Source organism: Podarcis tiliguerta, assembly GCF_965153285.1.
Source record: "Podarcis tiliguerta genome assembly, chromosome: 8".
Lineage (NCBI taxonomy): Eukaryota > Metazoa > Chordata > Lepidosauria > Squamata > Lacertidae > Podarcis > Podarcis tiliguerta.
The window spans coordinates 40,838,086-40,858,730 of record NC_139541.1 but is presented as its reverse complement, the minus strand read 5'-3'; the positions used below and the strand labels follow the sequence as shown (position 1 = coordinate 40,858,730).

Genomic DNA, 20,645 nt, shown 5'->3' with positions numbered 1-20,645 from the left:
CAATTTTATTTAGGTATTGCCTAAAATCTCCCATTCCTTTTTAAACTTTTGGGTCGATCTATCCCTGATCTTTTCCGTCATACTTGCTAGTTCCATATATTCAAGCAGTTTAACTTGCCAGTCCTCTTTTGATGGAATTATATCTCCTTTCCACCCCTTGGCAATCAGCACCCTCGCTGCCGTTGTTGCAAACAAAAAAATCCTCCTTTTTTCTCTTGGGATGTCTGATGCCATAAAGCCTAAGAGGAAGGCTTCAGGTTTTTTGATAAACGTTATTTTAAATTGTTAAAAAATAATAATCCCAAAAACTAACTCTTAATTTTTTTACAACCCCACCACATGTGGTACATTGTTCCCTCTAGCTCTCTACACCTCCAGCATAAATTTGAGTTGATTTTGTACATTTTGGCCAATTTGCTGGGCGTGATGTACCATCTGTATAGCATCTTCATGAAGTTTTCTTTTATAGTAAAACAAACTGTAAATTTCAGTTCCCTTCTCCATAAATTTTCCCATTCCACCACCTGTATGTTATATCCAAAGTCCTTCGCCCACCGCACCATAACTGATTTTACTTCTTCTTTCACTTCCCAGTCTAGCAATAGTCTGTACATTTTGGAAAGTAATTTGTCTTTATTTTTTAATAGACCTTTCTCTTATTCCGATATTTCTATCGCAAAACCAATTTTTTTATCTACCTTGAAAATGTCGTTCAATTGGTGGTATAGTAGCCAGTCTGTGAGATGAGATGACTTCTAGATGGCCGGCCTAGGAGTTCAGAGTAAGGAGGAGGGGTGCTGTGGTGTCAGCTGCTCCAGATGGATGCAGAGTTCTTGTCTCCTGCCCTGTGCAAGATCCAGGAAGGTCTGACCACCTGGTATGTGAATCTGACAGTCTGGCAAGTAAGGATTGGCTTGGTGTTACCTGCCTTCTGCCTGGCACTGTTGTCTTGATAGAGATAATCAGCACTTACTTTGCTGCAAATACACACCGCTATCCCTGCATTTCTTTTTCTTGTTTGGCCGATGCCCCCTTTGAAGCAGGGGCCCATTTGTGCAGCACAAGGTGCACTACTGTCGATTTCGATGGCAATAAAACTGATAATGCAGAAAACGTGATTGTATGAGCAACTTTCACAAAGACAATGTACACCACTTTGAACATGACAGAGATGACTTCCATGCTGAGGAAATGTCATGTGTGAAGTGGGTCTGGTTGGAAGCAATGTTCAGGGAGTCCTGGTCTGAATGAAGCTGCTGATCTTCTCCGCTTAAAGAGTGTAGGCCATTTGTTCAGAACTTGGAATAACTCTTGAACCGTCCCTCCTTCCTGACTGTTAACAGGAAAGGCTTCCATCTGCCCTCTAGGTTAGAGCCTGGAGCAAACAGCATCTTCAGTGCTGATTTATTTTGCGGGAATAAATGAAACCACAGCTCAGAGTTGCCTTTGTTGACTTGTCCAGTTTCTGTATTTATATCTGACATTTCATTTCTATCCAGCCTTTTTCAGACAAGGTGCACTCAGATGTAGTTGGCACTAGGGTTTCTTTGAAGATGGGTGTGTGTTTGTATGTGTGTGCATATCTGGGCCAATGACCTGGCAGTCTCAAGCTATTTGTCTCTACTGCTGCTCTCCTCAGGGAGGTTCCCAGTGTCATTCCTACTTCGTCTGTCACTGACAGTGTCATTTTAGAGGGTGAAACCTAATTTTTTTGCAAATTTCTTCAGTGAGGGGTCTTGAAAATATGTTTTGGGTTGAGAAATTCAAATCTGCTAATATTTTTGCGATTAGACAAAAATATTGTCCAGTGGTAAGTCCTAGCTTGGTAAGTCTACATTTGATGAGGAAGCACATAAACTGTCTTTGGAAAACCAAAAGATTTTAATTTTATCTTCTGAATATGTCAGGTATTGTGAAATAACAATAAATAAGAATAAGAATATTAATATGTAATATAACTGCAAGCACTTGGCAATCTTTTTAAATGATTTCTGTGCCATTTTACACACATTTTACTTACCAAGTAAAATTAAATTATATTAGTTTAACCAAAATATATTTTGAATTCCCAAGTCATGTTACAACTTTTAAGCACTCCTTATTTTTGGAAGTTAAAAGTTGAAAAATTCAACACACCCTTATGCCAGGGCTGCAGCCTGTTTATTACTGTCCAATGATGTGAGCAGTCTCTTGTTGAGGCAGCAGAATGGGGGGGGGGGTGACATAGTAGGAATTTTTCTTGCTAACGGGGTGGGTGGGGGTGGGTGGGTTATCCTTCTGTGTTTCAAAGAAGCAGCCTGTGTACAATTAAAACTTGTTTCTGGTAAACCTCATTCCAGGAAGATGAGCTTTTAACAAAAGGCTTTTGACAGCTGCAGGGTATTTCAATTTTTTTTATGCTGAATGAAAAATCAATACATTTTTCTGGGTTATACATATTCAGAACAGGCTGGATATTTCCATTATAATGGAAAATGGGTGTCTGTGCCCATCTCGCCTGTCAGAGCTGCACCATCGCATTTTCCAAGCCACTGCTAAATATTTCAAACCCGATTTGATTGTGGTTCGTGACAGCTAATGTTTCTCGGCTCTTGAGTCTACTGGAACAGGCGGGAGTGGGGAGGCAAACATGCTCTACTTCCCTCCTTTCTCGTTGTCCTTTTCCACCCCAGACCCTGCAAGCCCTTGAAGTGTTTGGACGAGGGGGCTGTCATTTTGTTAAGGGAATGGAGAGGGGGGAAAGGCTCTGTTCGCCTGGCTGTTTTCCAGATGGAAGTGGGTGGATTGTCCATGCAGGGCTTTAAGGCTGTCCGTCAGGATGTGTGAAGGAGCAGGAGTCGTGGGGCCTTTTGTCCTTTGATTGGAGGTGGGGGCTGAGGCCCATTTTCTTGACTAAGCTTAGATTGGAAATTCTGTGCACTTCACCAAGGGCCGGGAGGAGATGCCTCCTCTTGAGAAATAGGGTTTGTCTACAACGTTTGTTTCACCGGAGGCAAAAAAAACCCTCTGACTTGAGCCTTCCTTTGTGAAGAACTTTGAGCAGGACAAGCATGAAATTATTTGGATTTCCAAGTCCCACAGCTAAGGAATGATTCAGGGGGGTCAGCAAGTGCATCAGTTGTCTGGGGAGGCGCCTGGCTGGTCTCTGCCAGACAACTCCCTGCAATCTGTCCTTTTTGGTTCACACTGACCAGACCTTGCTTGGGACATAGGAACATATCCTGTCTCAGGAAGTCATAGCCTGTCTGCCAAGTTTGTAGGAGCAGAAGAGACAGGCCCTGTGGCATCCATGTGGGACCCAGCACACTTTGCAAGATCTTTGCTCACCCTTTGCTTGCCCCTCAGAGGTCTGTGGGGTTTTTGTCCTTCCTGGCCAAAGTAAAAGTGTTCCATTGGTAACTTGGGGCTGGGATAAGGCATTACAGTAAGGGCCTAAGCATAACTTGGAGGAGGAGAAGAAGAAGAAGAAGAAGAAGAAGAAGAAGAAGAAGAAGAAGAAGAAGAAGAAGAAGAGGAGGAGGAGGAGTAGGAGTAGTAGTAGGAGGAGGAGGAGGAGGTTGGATTTGATATCCCGCCTTTCACTCCCCTTCAGGAGTCTCAAAGTGGCTAACATTCTCCTTTCCCTTCCTCCCCCACAACAAACACTCTGTGAGGTGAGTGGGGCTGAGAGACTTCAGAGAAGTGTGACTGGCCCAAGGTCACCCAGCAGCTGCATGTGGAGGAGCGGAGATGCGAACCCGGTTCACCAGATTACGAGACTACTTAACCACTACACTACACTGGCTCCCAACTTGTGAGACTTAGGCTCATCTTGCTAGCTAGCAGAATTAGTCCCTCTCGAGGTGATGCTCCCCCTTCCCTTTCAATGCTGGTGGCCTCCTTGGAATGCTTATTTGGAAAAAGACACTTGGGTGAGGTGCCTACAAGGGGAGGGGGTAAAGACTCTGGGTTCTGCTGCTGAAGCATGAGCTGAGCCCAAGGATTGAAGGTGGGAGCTTTACCACATGGGCTCTTCTTTCTTTTGTTGGGAGAGTTCTCAGTGTGGTCTAGGGGAAGGACCTCAGCTCTAGGAGAATGGTATGCATCTGTGTTTGTGTGCTCACTTTATGTTGGAAAGATTGGGACTACACTAGTGACACTCTGCCTTCCAGTCTCTGTCCCCAGCCACAGAGGTCATCCATCACCACCCTGTAATTGCCCATGCCTAATGCTCTCTTTGTAGCTGCTTTAAAAAAAAGAATTTCCCATAAAGAAATTGCAGTGGAGCCCTGGCAGGAGGCAGAGGGACATCTCTCCCGCTACACATGAAAGGCACTGCTGCCACTGTTTAATGTTTTTCGGGAATCCTAGAAAGAAGGGCTCTTGAGTGCCTGAGGTCCATGCTGAGCTGCTTCCCTACCCTTTCCTTCCCACCCCAAATAATGGGCTTCTTCTGCTGTTATAACCAGTATTGTCCTCCTCCTAATGCCCCCCTGCCTCCCATTTGCAGGTTGGTTCTTGAGAGACAGTATCTCCTTTGCAGGGCTAGCCAATAAAACAAGGCAGCAGAGCGGAAGAGAGAAATTTGCAGTGTGTATCCTTGTTTTTTAATCATTTTTCTACCTTTATTGGTATTCATAGCTCACATTTTCCTGGTTACTGTCAGCCTGGGCTTTCATCCATTTTAAAGAGCTATTTTCCCCCTTGTTGTTGATGATGATGGTATAAAGACAGATGGTGTAACTGCTTATGAATGTCCTATTTTATTTCCTCTGAACCAGACAGTTTGCTGGAAGACGTATATTATTTCCACATGCTTCGGAGGGGAGCCCAGACAGTCCAGTCGCAACTTAGCAGCCAGCCGGCTGGCCAGCCATCCTTTGCTTGCTTTGCAGAGGGTGACACCTCTAGGTGGCTGCTGGGACTGCAGGGGACCTTCAGCATGGCTGGGCCAGAAGGGGCTTGGTGGGCATTTTCTTCCTTTGAGGAGCTGTTTCCAACATTTGGCTGGAAGAGAAAGACTGCTCAGGAGGCCCACATTTTCTTCTTGCTTAAACGTGAAGCTCATATGGAGCCAGTAGTCCCTAGATTAAACAGCCACCAGTCTTAACAGTAATTATTATTATTATTATTATTATTACTACTACTACTACTACTACTACCCCACCCATCTAGTAAAAGCATCTGCAGCTGGAAATTGTTCCTCCAGGCTTCACCACCAGTTCAGCCTCTATAAGCTTGTTTAAATAAGAGCAAGTAAGGGCATGAATGTTCTTCCTCCAGCAGTGCAGTGTGGTACAGTGGTTAGTGTGTTGGATGCTCCCTAGAGCACTATGGGTTCAAATAACCATTTGGTCACAAAGATCACTGGGTGTCCCTCAACCTAGTCTACCCCATAAGTGGGCAAATCTCTTTAGAGGAAGGTTTATTCAAAGCCATGGAGCTGCTCCAGGCTTGGCCCATATGCCAATGAAGTACTTTGAACACTCAAGCATTTTATAGACGTACTAAGCATTACTACATCTCCTCCTCTCCTTTCCATAGAAGATGCACAATCAGTGTGTTCTGCATCCCAACTAGCTTTATGCTTTCTCTGCTGATAAAGTGAGGAAGGAGATTCTTCTCCTGCCAGGAGGCCAATCTTAAATTCTCAGGGCTTACATCACTAGATGTTCACTGCCTATTGGATCCTTGAGGCACACACAGATTTTGCTGAGTGCTCACATGAGGGTCACAAAGTGCACACAGTGAATGGCGCGAGAAAGGACAGTACTGCTGTAGCTTCCTTTTTTTAGGAACTTGGCAACTTATACTTCAGTGAGTGTTTTGATAGAACTCCCCCACCCCACAAAAATATGTGATATCAATACAAAGCAGTTTGGCCCTAATGTTGTGCTGTGTGTGTGGTGCAATGTTTTTGATGGTTACCTAGTGCTAAAGAACAGGTGTGACTATCTTTCCTGTGTGTTCTGTTTACTTTACTGCTTCAGGCATAGATAGGATGTCTTTCTCTCACTATTCAGTCCAAACAGACTGTCCAAACCTAGGACCCAGAGGACAGGGCTTTGGGGATACTGTGTGATTTCAAGGCAAGTTTGAGACCTGACACCCCATGGGTGCAGACTGACCGCCATGTGGGGCCATTTCAAAAGCGCTGCTGATGGCCAGACCCCAAGGGTACACATCACACCCATTTTATCTGCTTGACTAGGTTGATTGGACTGAAGAGCCAAGTGGAATTATCAGATGTACACTGACTGATGATGACTACCTTTTTGCTTCCAGATGCTTGTGAGCTGATTGGCTGATGCTTTATTCAGGTTGCTTTCTAACACGGTGAAAGTTAGCTTTGTCACCTTCCCCTCCACAGCCTTGGTCAGTAACTAGCATGGGTTGTCAGTTTTCAGAGCTTTCTACCTGACTTCTAATCTCTGGTCCGATTCTGTCCTCCCTTCAGCTGCATACCAGCCCCGTCAGCAGTGTTTTTACCTGGCTGGAATATGTAGAACTCAGACAGAGCCCCTATCTTAGCTGCATAGAGGATAGAGGGTTGTGTGAGTCTGCGTAGAAATTAACCTACTGTACAAAGGTGAAAATGGCGTCCTCTCCATCCACTTCTGCTTCTAGCACTGCCCACCACTGGCATGTGGCCCCTGGAAAGTTCCCCAGAACCATACACATCCCCCAGGCTAAAAAAAAATGTTATCCATCACTGTTTTAAAGCTACAAATGGTTTGGGGCCAGGTTACTTCAAGGATCGCCACCTCCTGTATATACCTGCATGGACCCTGAGATTCCAGGTTTCCCTGCCTAATGAAGTGATGTGTGTAGTTGCTAGGGACTGGTCCTTGTTGGTGCAGCCCCAGTTATGGAATGGGCTGCCTAGAGAGGCTCTTTTGGCACCCCTGCTAGGTGCCTGGTGAAAAGACCTTTTTCTCTCAGGACACTTAACCACAATATGTACATTCCCTTGACAGTTTTAAATTGGTTTAGCTCCTGTGTATGTTCATTCATTTGTATTTATAGTCATTGTTGATTTTTGAGGGGGTTGTTTTTGTTTATTGTTGACTTACTTTATTTTGGGTTTACTGTTTTATTGTGAAAAATTGTGGATTGTATTCTGTTTTTCGATGTTTGCAAACCATCCAGAGCAGTTGGTTGTGTAGGTGGCATGCAAATGAAATACGGTAAATAAATTTGGAAGCCAAACTAAAGCTCTTCCCAGGAGATTTAGGGGATTATCCAGGGAAATAGATGTAAATTGAATCCACAGACTCCTAGCCTGAGCTTTGTATCCAGTGGGCTTGTAAGCAGTGTTAGAAATTAGCCAGGTGCCAGGTGTGCTTTGTGTCTGGTGTGGGTTCAATTGTGAGCACATGGAGATCTCTGAATTCCAGGTTGGTGACTTGACATCGCCATCTAGCTGGCCTCTCCAGCTTTCTTAAGCAGGTAGGCAACAGAGTGTAATAATAAATCCCATTGGGGGAAAATGGTGCCTAGACATACCGTGGTGGTGACCATAACCTAGGTTTAAGGTGCCATTTGGCAATTAGGTTATATACCTGAGTTTCTAACACTGCTTGTAAGAAGCAGTGGCCACATTTTCTGTTGCTCCTATAGCACCTCCTGCATGCCTCCCTGCCATGCAATTGCCAAGGCTTCTCCACCAGGACCCCCTTTGGGTCCCTTTTCAGCCGCTCAGTTTCTGCTGTGACTTGCAGTTAAAGGGAGCATGTATTGGGGCTGCACCTGAGGATTCCCAAATGAGATGGGAAACAACCCAGAGTCCATTGTAGGAGCAAATGTGGGAAGGTAGAAGAAGTGACTTAAGGCAACATTGCTGCAGGTGTCAAGTGCAGTTTTTACCTCTTCTTTTCCTTCTTTTTCTTCTCCCATTTCAGAGGAGTTGATTGAAGATGCAGAAGGGCCTCCTAGTGAGGCAGCTGCCGATCCAGAAGAGCCTGTTAAAGATGCAGAGACTGCTGTTGAAAAGGATGAGGGCAAATGGGCGGCAGGTGAGTGATAGTCAGTGAAAGCCGAGCTCTGGTTCTCTCTCACACACACTCTGGTTCTCTCTCTCGAGTGAAAGTTTTCCTACAGCGGGTTTGGAGGCTGTCCTCAAATTTGTCTTAATCATTCTCTCAGTCAGAATGTCCCCAGTCAGTCTGCATTTTGTATCACCTTGTTGATCCTGTTTTGTAAGAGCAGCAGTACATATTTATATTAGGAAAGAGGTGTTATATAGAGTGAACTTGCTCTGTTTCTTTTTTTTAAAAAAAAAAGACAAGTGAACTTTGAAGATGAAAGGATTTTTGTGAAATAATGCAAATTCTAGAGCAAATTCTAAAATTGCCTAAGCCTGAATGTGAATCACTCTGAACAGTTGAGGTGGATGTTTACCTCCTACAAACCAGAAGACTATGGCAAGAGAAATCCTTGGGCCAGTTCTGTATGGAGCTGATTCAGAGACAGAAGAGACAAAGAGAGGTCTGACCCTTTATCCAGCCAATCCTACGAATATTTTTTCTTGTGCTGGCCTGGTGCATCAGTCCATACTCTACAGTTTGGGTCTGTATTTGTCCAGCAGCAGAAGACCATCTCAAGTCATAATAGCTGTCAAAATTTTCTCAGTCCTTGAAATAAGATTTACTTGATAAGCAGGGGTTGTATCAGAAAGAAAAAAGATTTCTTAGACTTTGTTTTCAAACAAGGAGACAGTGAGCCTTTCAAAGGTGAAAGTGTTGTTCCTTCTAGTCTGGACAAATTAGTCCCAGAGCAGATACTGCTGCTTTCCTAAGGGGTGTGGTATGGGGTTTTATGTAGGAAGTTAAAAGATTTGTGAATAGTTTACAACTGTGATGCACAAAGTCGCTAAATGATTAAAAAGACAAAAGAAAATCTTGGTCCAGAAACATTTCATGTGTTTGGCAGCACTGGAACTCACCCTCAGCCTTCACAACAGGAAGGGATAATGAATTAAGTAAGCAGTAGTTGTGGCAGACCAGCTCAGAGAGCTTTTAAGTGCTCCCCATTTTTAGAGATCGGCAGGGCTCACCTAACGCAGCAATCAGTGCAACAGAGCATCCGTAATTCGCACCCATGGCAGATTGCTATTAGGGGAGGTATTAATGGGCTGCCAAGGGCTGGGAAATTGTTGCAGAAAAGTGTGTTTATGGAGTAAGAGCTGGCAGGCATGATTGCAATTGGGTTTGACATGTTTAACATAAATGGCTACTGCACAGCTCTTGCTGTTTATGAATAATTCCTACAGGCCCACTGCCTTTCTAATTGCAAAAGTAGGGAAAGGGGGGGGACCCAATTCCCTCCCCCCAAAAAAAACCAGGCCAAGGCCATCCTGACTGAACTTTCCCCTGATTTTCACAGGAAGTCATGTTTAACCAAGTCTCATCAGATGCCCTGGATACTGTGATGGGGAGGCCTGGGATGAGCTGTGCCTGGAATCTGTACCTACTGTACCTTCTCAGTGCCTGAGCATGAGGGACAAACTGAATTTATTAGTGTTGCCTGGGAAGGGCATGGGGAGCTTTGTCTGTTAAAGCCCATAGGTTTGGGTTGCTGATGATTTCTTCCTGTCCACTCTGTATCCTCTGTGAAAGACATGAGGTACAGCTCTCTTTATCCCCCAATCCATTGAATCAGAAGTAGAACAGAGCCAATATGGCTCCAGTCCACCTCCCAGTCATGCAGCATTCTGGCATCTCTTTAGATATTTGGAAAAGGTGGGTAACATCTTCCTGCTTTTAAAATTCTCTACTTTGGCTATTTTCTTCTTCTTTCTGGCTCCTGATTCATAGCTCTCTTCCTTTCAGAAGACACTGTAGCCTAGTTGTAGATTACTCCCTTGCCAGCTTTTTGTGGGCCTTGTGTACAACTCTTAGTTGAATTTACATTTTAGCCTCATTTTCCAGCTTACTAGAATAATTCTGAACATTTAGTCTATTGGTTGCATATTTTGTATTATTGGTAAACTGCCAATGCCATTGTCTAGGTAATTGAAGATGCACTGGACCCACCATGATTCTGCTCCTCTCCAGTCAATATCTCTTTCCCAAAGTGCTGCATACCAGCTCCTACTCCTGCCAAAAGCATGGTCAGCATTAAAGTGGGGAGGCAGCTTTATTAACTGGAGGAAGTGTTTATTAATTCTTTTTATCTTCCTGTTTTTAACAAGTCTTCCTCTGAAACTTGCTGCTTACCCTCCCATAGGGGCTGTTGGGGCCCAGCACAGCCCTCATGCTAAACTAGTGGCTACTCTTGGACCTCTGTTTTCAGGAAGGATGATTGTCCCACTTTGTCCACATTTCTTTATGGAAGTTGATGAGGCACAATAATTCTTTCTTGTTTCCATAGCTGAATCACTCTTTGGCATCTGTTTCCAAGACTTCTTCGTGTGCTTGAATTTCCACCAGCCCTTTTTTGAGGTGCCTTGCTTGGGCTGTTTTCCTCTCCTGCCTTCATGGGTTCATTGGCTGCGCCTGTCTTAGGGGGCACAATACAGCCTCAGGGTGCTGTGCAAATCACCCCAATGGTCCACTGGCGTGAGCATGGCCCACATAACAGCACCAGCAGTTCTTGATTCTCATTTCTGCTTAACATTCATCACAAGGCCTCCATCAAGGAGTCCAAGTGACCAAACCACACCCTGTGTAGTTCCTTTTCCATGGTTCCAGCTTCACCAGGAAGGGTGTCTTCAAAGCAGGCCCACCCCATGTCATGCCATCAGCCACCTGAGGTGCAACATTGCCACATGGTGGAGCAGAAGGACCTACCTGGTTGGAGAGCTGGGCTTCAGGGATGCTGGCCGGCTGCTGAGCTGGTATGATCAATGGAGAGAGCAAACGTCAGTGAGTCCTGCTGTAAATTTCTGGGGCAGGTGGCGAGTTGGTTTACGGAATGCAGAGAGATGAGAACCCAGCTTTACGGAAAGCAGCATGAATTAATAATCATTTAATTGGCTCCTCCATTATGCTGCTGGATTAGTAGATGGAAGTTTAGATGAAGGGGCTGTCAATGGTGCTTTAGCTCAGAGAAACTGATGACTGGGGGCAGGGGAGAGGCAACTGTCTTTAGTCAGGTAGAGTCCATCCTCTTCAGTCCTCCTACCCTGGGCTGGGCTCTTTGAGCTTCACCTCTATGCTGCTTTTCACAGCTCATGGATGGAAGGAGACACTTTCTTCAGTGTTGAAAATTTGAAGCAGTAGGAAGACTTTTTTGGTAGTAAACTGTCTCTTGCAGTGAGCTATTTATTAGGTGAGGGATTCATAGTGCACTTCAAAAGGTATAAAACAATTTCCAGGGACATTTCATTGTATTGGTAGCCTTCACTTTAAGACTTTAAGCCTCCCAGAGTGGCTAGGGAAACCTCTCTCTCTCTTTTGAGTTAACTGGTAGGACTCTGGTCCCCAAAATTTACTTTGCAGTAGGCGGCAGGAAGGTGACTAGGTGGCAGGAAGGTGAGAGAGCAACACTTATTCCTTTGGAGATGGTGCCAGAGAATCGCAGCTGGCAGATACCGTGGGTTGATAATGCCTTAGATATCCCTGGAATGCCAGCTACTTTGGACATCCCTTCTCCTCATCATCTTCCCTCTCTATCCCCAGTCATTCACTCCTCCTTCCTGTTCATTACCTTTGTGCAGAGCAAGCAGGGCAGCTAGCTTCCACTCCGCCTGATAGTCTCTCACATGATAGGGCCTCTGGAAAAGGTTTCCCATCAGTTGGCTGCTTATCTTCTCCTTTCGGTGCTTTAGCAGCTATTCCATGGATGGTGGTGGTGGTGGTGGTGGTGGTGATGATAATAAATAGTTTATACCCTGCCCATCTGGCTGGGTTTCCCCAGCCACTCTGGGCGGCTTCCAACAAAATATTAAAATACAATGGTCTGTTAAACATTAAAAGCTTCCCTAAACAGGGCTGCCTTCAGATGTCTTCTTAAAGTCTGGTAGTTTTTGTTCTCTTTGACATCTGGTGGGAGGGTGTTCCACAGGTCGGGTGCCACTACCGAGAAGGCCCTCTGCCTGGTTCCCTGTAACTTGGTTTCTTGCAACGAGGCAACCGGGCGCTGGACCTCAGTGTCCTGGCAGAACGATGGGGGTGGAGACGCTCCTTCAGGTATGCTGAACCAAGACCATTTAGGGCTTTAAAGGTCAGCACCAACCCTTTGAATTGTCCTTGGAAACGTACTGGGAGCCAATGTAGATCTTTCAAGACCGGTGTTATGTGGTCTCGGTGGCCACTCCCAGTCACCAGTCTAGCTGCTGTAGTCTGGATTAGTTGTAGTTTCCGGGTCACCTTCAAAGGTAGCCCCACATAGAGCGCATTTCAGTAATCCAAGCGAGAGAAAACTAGAACATGCACCACTCTGCTGAGAAAGTCCGCAGGCAGATAGGGTCTCAGCCTGCGTACCAGATGGAGCTGGTAAACAGCTGCCCTGGACACAGAATTGACCTGCACCTCCATGGACAGCTGTGAGTCCAAAATGACTCCTAGGCTACGCACCTGGTCCTTCAGGGGCACAGTTACCCCATTCAGGACCAAGGAGTCCTCCACACCTGCCCTCCTCCCAAAAACAGTACTTCTGTCTTGTCAGGATTCACCCTCAATCTGTTAGCCGCCATCCATCCTCCAACCCCCCTCAGACACTCACACAGGACCTTCACCGCCTTCACTGGTTCTGATTTGAAAGAGAGGTAGAGCTGGGTATCATCCACATACTGATGAACACCCAGCCCAAACCCTCTGATGATCTCTCCCAGCGGCTGCATGTAGATGTTGAAAAGCATGGGGGAGAGGACAGAACCCTGAGGTACCCCACAAGTGAGAGCCCAGGGGTCTGAACACTCATCCCCCCCCACCACTTTCTGAACATGGCCTAGGAGGCAGGAGCGGAAACACTGTATAGCAGTGCCCCCAGCTCCCAGCCCCTCTAGACAGTCCAGAAGGATGTTATGGTCGATGGTATCAAAAGCCACTGAGAGAGCAGAACTAGGAAACAGCTCTCACCTTTGTCCCTAGCCCACTCCCGGAGATGATCAACCAATGCGACCAAGGCAGTTTCAGTCCCATGATGAGGCCTGAATCCCAACTGGAAGGGATCCAAATGGTCTGCTTCTTCCAGGCGTGTCTGGAGCTGTTCAGCAACCACTCGCTCGATCACCTTGCCCAAGAATGGAAGATTTGCGACTGGGCGATAGCTGGTCATATTGGCCGGGTCTAAAGATGTCTTTCTAGAGAAGATCAACCTGTCTCCCAGTACTTTATCAAGAAGTCCCATTAGAAACGGAAGGAACGCTTGCTAAGTTCTTGTTTTCATGGGCCTGTTGAGGTCAGTGACAGATCATGAAGGTTTAAAGGCTCGAGCTCCTAGAGGTAGTGAGTGACTTCAGGAGCTGTTGCCTTTAATCCAGAGCACTGGCTACATTTGGCCACACCAAGTTTATAAAACACAAGGAAAGGATTGTTCTCCAGGTAGTTCCAATGTACTGGGGTACCCCACATAACTAGCAATGCCCTCATTTTCTATGCTTTTATAGTCAACCTATATATAGATAAATATTGGCCAGAGTCTTTCCTCAGAAATGCCAGGAACACCTAGCCTAAAGATGATCTCCGTTCAATGGAAAAGAAAACAGCTGAATATCCATTCATGCTCTCACACAGCTGAATACCTCTGAGGAACCAGCCAGCATTATAAGTCCACCCTCTCCTCTTTCTTGTCTACCATATTCCCGGTTCCATAATCCACACCAACTCTAAGAATCCTCAATGCCTCTTCTTTATCTTTTGATAAGACATGATCTGCAATGTCCCACCCCCAATACTTCATCTCCTGCAGTGATAAAATCTGAACTCTCCACTATGGTATCTCTTCTACTCCTTCAATATTTTCCTGTTCCATCCACCAACACACTTAATGAGTTGACCAGTCTGCTGTCCTTGACTTTTCCCTCATTTGTGTCCCATTGATACTCTTTACTCCTGACTCTTAATAGGCATCTCTCCTGCCATCATTACATCTCTCAGCCACACAGTCAATCTCTCTGTCACCTCTGCCTTGATGCATTCACACATGTTGTCATTTCCCCAACTTCTAAAACCTCTCCCTTAATAAATTTTCATTTCCCAGATACTGCCTGAGTACTTGTCTATTCTTTGTCTCCAAACTCCTGTAGTGTAATGCTAGCCCCTGCGTTTTTTACGTTCTTTCTTTAAACTTCTCTCTCTTGACCACTTACAATCTGGCTTCACTCTCTGCCCTTCACTGAAACTGCCCATACGAAGCTCACTGGTATTCTCCTTGCTGCCAAATGTCCATGACCACTCTGCCACTCAGGACCAGATTTCATTGGGCTCATGGCATGACACCGCAATGACTCCTGCCCAGTGCCAACCTGGTATTGCAGCTGCCTCTGCCATTCCCATTAGAGCAGGCATGGCCAAACTTGGCCCTCCAGATGTTTTGGGACTACAACTCCCATCATCCCTAGCTAACAGGACCAGTGGTCACGGATTATGGGAATTGTAGTCCCAAAACATCTGGAGGGCCAAGTTTGGCCATGCCTGCATTAGAGTCTCTTCATAGTGTGTCTGCAGGCTGTCTGTTGTTGTTGCTATTAGGTTGTATCCAGTGCTAGTCCTGCTCAAATCAGACGCATTGAAATGAATGAACCTAAGATAGTCATGTTCATTCACTTCAGTGGGTCTCCTCAGAGTAGTGCTAGCATTGGATACACCCTGTTGTTGCCATTTAATGTTATATAGACTCGTTAGTTGCTTGTTACCCCAGGGTTTATGTTTATGTTTCTAAATGTAATTACATTATCTGATTAACAAATTCATACAGAAAAACAGCTGCAATTAATTAAAATAAATACACACACAATGCCCCCCTCCCCACAAAAGCCACAGGAAGCTTTGGCAGCACACTAGTAACAAAACAACATAATCTCAGTCCATCAGTAGAGTGGGGAAAAGGTAAGTCCCCTCACGAAGGAGAGCTTTCTGCATATAGGGAACCACAACTGAAAAGTAACTCTGCTTACCCCCTCCTCTCTACAAACATGTTTGCCCAATGTTGAGAGCATTTAGCTCTGTGTTGCAGTAGGCAGCAGACATGTTTAAATTCCCCAATATGTGATGCCTGGATTCAACATTGGGCATTGGGGAATCTAATATAGTGTGTAGAGCCCATAATATTATGGAGTCAAGACCTGGCTCAGGTCCCACAGTCTGTACTGCCGCTGCTGGGTAAGCATCTGTAGAGAGAATAGGGGGATGAGGTGAATGAATGAGAACCACAAGCAGTCACAATGGGCAAGGACTGTAGCTTAGGAGGGGCACACATGCTTTGCATGTAGGAAGGTCACAGGTTTAATCCCCGCCATTGTCTCCAGGTACAGCTGGGAAGGTTCATAGCATAAAACCCTGGAGAGCCACTGCCAATCACAATAGACAGAACTGAGTTAGATGGGCCATTAGTTTGACTTGATATAAATCAACTTCCTATGTTCCTAATCAGGACCAGCCCAATACATTTGGCACTTGAGGCAAAGCCCAAAATGGTGTCCCCCTCCCCACTAGGGATGAGTGGGTGGGTGAAGATTGACATCAGGAATAAGGGGTTCCTTTGATGGCAGCAGGGGCGCTGGTCAGGTGTCTCATTGGCAGCAGGATCAGCAATGGGCCTTTCTGAGTCCCTGATGCCAGCCCTGCTGCTATCTACAGGTGAACTCTGCTTCCTGCTTGGCCCTTGCAATGTTCTTCTCTTCCTCAAATGGGGTTTCCCTTGTTCCTCTGTGATTCTCTCTTTATACACAGTCCCTGAGTGATCTTGTACAATCCTAGGTCATTCAGTACCACCCATAGGCTAATAACACCCAGCTCTACCTCTCTACCCCAGGTCCCCCTGTGTCTCCAGTGTGCTTGGATGCTTCATCACTGTCTTTAACCCATTTTGTCCCAAACCTAACTTCTCATCACTCCCCAAAAACCCTCTCCTCATCCTCCTCTACACTCCATATCCATTGACATGTGCTTGATCTTTGATTCCTCGCTCTTCAGCCTGTTGTCAGGTCATGTCTGTTCCACAGTTTACAACATCACAAAAATGTGCCCCTTTTTCTCTGCCTTCTTGACGGGAAATCTGACTCTGGCTCATGCTATGGTCACCTCCTGTCTTGGTCACAACAGCCATGTCTCAGCTTTTATCCACTTTACTTCTGTCCAGAACTTGTAGCACAGACTTGTTCAGCTATACATACATCTTACACCACCATCCAAGCTTCCTCTATTTTTCTAGATCCACTACAAATGCCTTGGGCTTACTGTGCCCAAACTCTCTGATCTTACATATTATTTATTGATTTATTGTGCTCATAGACCACTTTTTGTTGCATCATAACCCCAAAAGCTTTTCCAGTACCCTTAACAAACAGCATGTCATTTAAATACATGAAACACGTTAAACATTATAACCCATTTCTTTCTTTCCTTTTAGAAAGATTTACAAGTCACTTAATCACTAAACTCTGTAATATAATAAATAGTAGAAATATAATATTGATAACATTATTAATAAAACACATCTAAAATTGCAAAAAAACATTTTAAAGTATTGATTTAAAAAATCTCAGATAAAATCAGTAAATCTTTTAAAACCAACCTAGATTGCAGAATTATATGACTGAGTAGACTTGATGAAATAACTTCTCATCAGAAGTCTAATGAAATATAGTGTGCACCTCTGTATTTTATAATATATGCAATTATTGTAGCAATAACAGCCCAGCAATGTATATCCTGATATATTCCTGCCTGTAACCTTTGTTCCTCCATTGCCCCTATCCTTAGCTCGAAGGTCTCCTGCTTCTGCAAATGGCTTCACCCTGCCTCCCTTGCTAACAGGGATGGTGATAGTGGTTAAGGCAGTAGGAGTCAGGCTTATTTGGGGGTGGTGTGTGTGTGTGTGTGTGTGTGTGTGCGTGTGTGTGTGTGTAAAATGTTGGCATAGTTGTAGAAGAGCGCCAGTTCCCTTATCTGGTTGGAGGAGTAATGGGGTGACTCAGTGGTGCCTTGGGGAGCCTTGGTTTCAGGCCTATTTAACTTTGTGCAGGGTCCTCTTTTGTGGCTTTTGAACAAATTCCCCCGTCAGAATCTTCCTTGCATCTTTAGGGGGGGCTGGGGGGGGAGCAAGCCAGAAGCGTTAAACCGCTTAGTTAATCGGCAACCAATCCATCATGTTAAATATCCAGCTGTCATATATTACCTTTCAAGTGAAAATGAATAACTCCCATTAAGGGTGAAATGGGTTTGAAGTCGATTCGAGACAGATTAAAGTACTGTTCTGAATGTGTGTGTTCAGGGGGGCTAGGTGTAATATGCTTGTCCTTGTAGTTTTTAAATAATAGATGCCCTGCAGATTTATGTGCTCCAAGGTACAGAGTTCAAAGGTCATAAGGCGGGCATTCTGGGAAGAGCATCAACTTCCTGGAACACACCAGAATGGTGTTCATTCTGCCTTTCTGGTGTTTCTATGGGTATGTGTGACCAGTCTGGCCAGTTTTGCTATGTTTGAAAGAGACAGGGAGAGTAAATGGTGAGGGAGCTTATATTGGCATCTACGAAAGCCTGCATGCCTATCTCTAAATTGCAGCAGGAGGTTATTTATTTTTTATTTCAACCATTTGTATACCGCGTAATCAGTGAGCAGTGTACAGGAGACTAAAAAGGAGTTTAAAACTATAAAATAAGAATTCAAGCCTGCTGGGAGAAAAGTCTTCCATAAGTCCTGGAAGTTCAATGGGGAAGGGGCCTGTCTGATCTCAATGGTGATATCAAAACTGAACCCACAATAATTGAACCCACAATGATGAATGCATTGCTCCTTGTGGTTATGACCCATACATCCACACCATGGGGGGCTATGTGACTCCCCCAAAGACATCAGAGACTGAGTGAGAACATAAGGGATCAGGTGGTCCCTGGGGTATCCTGGGCCCAAGTTATTATGGGCCTTGTAAACTGACACAAGAACATTGAAGCTGGCCCAGTAGTGTGTGGGCAGCCGGTGCAAGCTTTAGAGCACTGGTGTTATGTGCATGTTTGATGCAATGTGAGGTAGATGATGTGATTGTCTTGGGTGGGTGAAAGTGTCAGAACCTCTCAAGTCGCCTGTGTCACCCCACCATCCAAACTACATGCCCTTCTCTTTGTTGACTCAAATTGTATTAGAAATCCATGTCGAGTTTTAGCTTTGCTATGTTGTCTGCCTGTGTTCATTCACCAGAGTAATTCCAAAAGCACTAATGGACATCAGTGTTATCCTGGAATCAGGCTTGGAGAGTGATTATTGACATGGAGCATGCAGGGGTGGCTGAAGAGGAAAGTTGTAGCATGTGTGACTCAGCTGGGCTCACCCACAGTGTGGCTGCATTGGTCCATGGAAGGAAAATGGTTCTTAGTCAAAGTGGAAAGGGACATTTTTTGAGACATTTTTCTCCTCCTAAAAAAACAGTGGGGAGATTAGAATGTTGCAGGGGCATTGCAGGGAGAAAGCACCAACTAGCACATATTTTATTTTATTTATTTATTTAAAAGCTTTTACAAAGCACTTATAATTTTAAAATCTCCAATGAACCATATCATTAAAACAAAAACGCAACATAAAACTCACAAAACACTAGTACAAAAAGAGGAATTTGAGGGGATTCAAGTAAAAAAAAAAGTGCTTAGAAAGCCTGGGCCAAATGGCCCTTTTTGGATCACTGCCCTATGATATTCTCTAGGGTGCGGTACCATAAGTAGAATTTCCTCAGGTGATCTAAGGGCTTATACAGGTTTATTCAGGGATCTTTAGGTAATCCAGTTCATGCTGGTTTCAGGTTTTCCACAACTGTAGCACATATCTGGCATGCAGGCACTGACCCGATTTTGATGATGATGATGATGATGATGATGATGATGATGATGATGGTGATTTGCAGCCCAAAGCTTCAAAAGCAATTCAGAATGAAGATTCAGAGCATGTTTGTGTAAAGGAATGGAATTGAGGAGCAGTGCAGAATGGGAGGCTTGGCCATCTGTGAGGAATTCATAGATGCCGTTCTTGCCTCCAGGTTCTTCCAGAGCTGAGGTATCACATAGTCATGCAGTTGTTTCTGTTCCCCCCCTTCTTCTTTTTTTGCAGCACATGTTACCCCAGCTGAAAAGGAGCTGACAGAGTCCCCAGCATCCTCTAAACGTATCTCCTTTCCGAGAAGCTCTGAGTCGCCTGTCACCAAATGGCCTAAAACATCAGATGAGACCAAGCTGGAGCAGGTGAGGCACTGGAGCAACTGGCACTTGCTTCTGCAAAGTCATGGCTCAACTTCCTTCCTTCCTTCCTTCCTTCCTTCCTTCCTTCCTTCCTTCCTTCCTTCCTTCCTTCCTTCCTTCTTTCCTTTCCAGCCATCCCTCCTTATATTCAACTTTTAAATCCACTTGGGCCCACAAGGCAGTTCATAGTGAAATTTTTATTATTATTATTATTCTTACTGTGGAAATGGGCAGTGTGTTTCCAAAGGTGTTAAAAAGGTGGAGGAAGACACCTGTCCTGCAGCCTGACCTTCTTGTTGTTTAGTCGTTTAGTCGTGTCCGACTCTTCGTGACCCCATGGACCAGAGCACTCTGCCAAAGCTTGTGATGTCTTCTTGTCCTCCAGGTATATCAGTGCCCATATTGCAAGTACAGTAACACCGATGTCAACCGGTTGAGGGTCCATGCCATGACTCAGCACTCGGTCCAGCCAATGCTTCGGTGCCCTCTCTGCCAGGACATGCTCAGCAACAAGATCCACCTGCAGCTGCACCTCACTCACCTCCACAGTGTCTCCCCGGACTGTGTGGAGAAGCTCATTTTGACGGTGAGTCCCTATATTGTGGGTGGGCAGCCTGCACCTCTCAGCCAAAGAAAGGGAGGGCAAGAGGCAAGGAGGAAATAAAGTCCCCTGCGAGCAATTGGTTTTGACTTCTTGGAAAACCAACCCATCCCACCCTGGCAATCACCTGGGGAGGTGGGAGAATGAAGAATGGTGGTGGCAGAAAAAGCGGGTGACCCCACCCACTGATGGACGTGACAGATTACCCCCAAGAAAATGTGGCCCTCAATGGGAAAAATGTTCCCCACCCCCAGAAGGCTCATCTTGCCTGCATTATTTCTTCCCTTCCTCCTCCTGATCCTGCTCCTCCTCTTCAGTGAATTGCCCAAATTCAACACACCTGCCAGTAGGCAAGCAGATACCAGGCACTGTTGAAATGCCACCTCTTGAGTAGTGACCTGGGTCAGCAATACAAAAGTAGAAATCAGGCCTTCCTTTAGCACAGTGTGCTACAAGTAGGGTGCAGCAGGGAGACATGGCTGAAGCTTATTGTGACATCACAGGCCAGGGGAACACATTTTCTTACATGCAGAAGGTATCCCAGGTTCAAACCCTGGGAATATTCCTTGCCTGAAACCCTGGAATGTTGTTGCTGCTAGTTCAAATAGACAATACTGAACTCAGTGGACCAATGGTGTGACTTGGTATAAGGCAGCTTTCTAAGCTCCTCAGGCAAGGCAGCTGGTCCCACAGGACTGAGGCCAGAAGAACTGCTTTGATGGATAGGACTGGGG

The 20,645-nt window shown here is 45.3% G+C and overlaps 1 protein-coding gene across 21 annotated transcripts in view; it reads left to right on the top strand.

Annotated features, from left to right (window-relative positions):
* Nucleotides 1-20,645, top strand: part of ZFHX3 (zinc finger homeobox 3) — a 395,772-nt gene that overhangs the window by 347,974 nt on the left and 27,153 nt on the right. For all 21 annotated transcript variants that reach the window (XM_083452376.1, XM_083452375.1, XM_083452372.1 and 18 more), the window contains 3 exons: nt 7,881-7,994; nt 19,183-19,313; nt 19,696-19,896. In XM_083452376.1, coding sequence (XP_083308502.1) covers nt 7,881-7,994; nt 19,183-19,313; nt 19,696-19,896 — 446 coding nt within the window. The remainder of the gene's footprint in view (nt 1-7,880; nt 7,995-19,182; nt 19,314-19,695; nt 19,897-20,645) is intronic.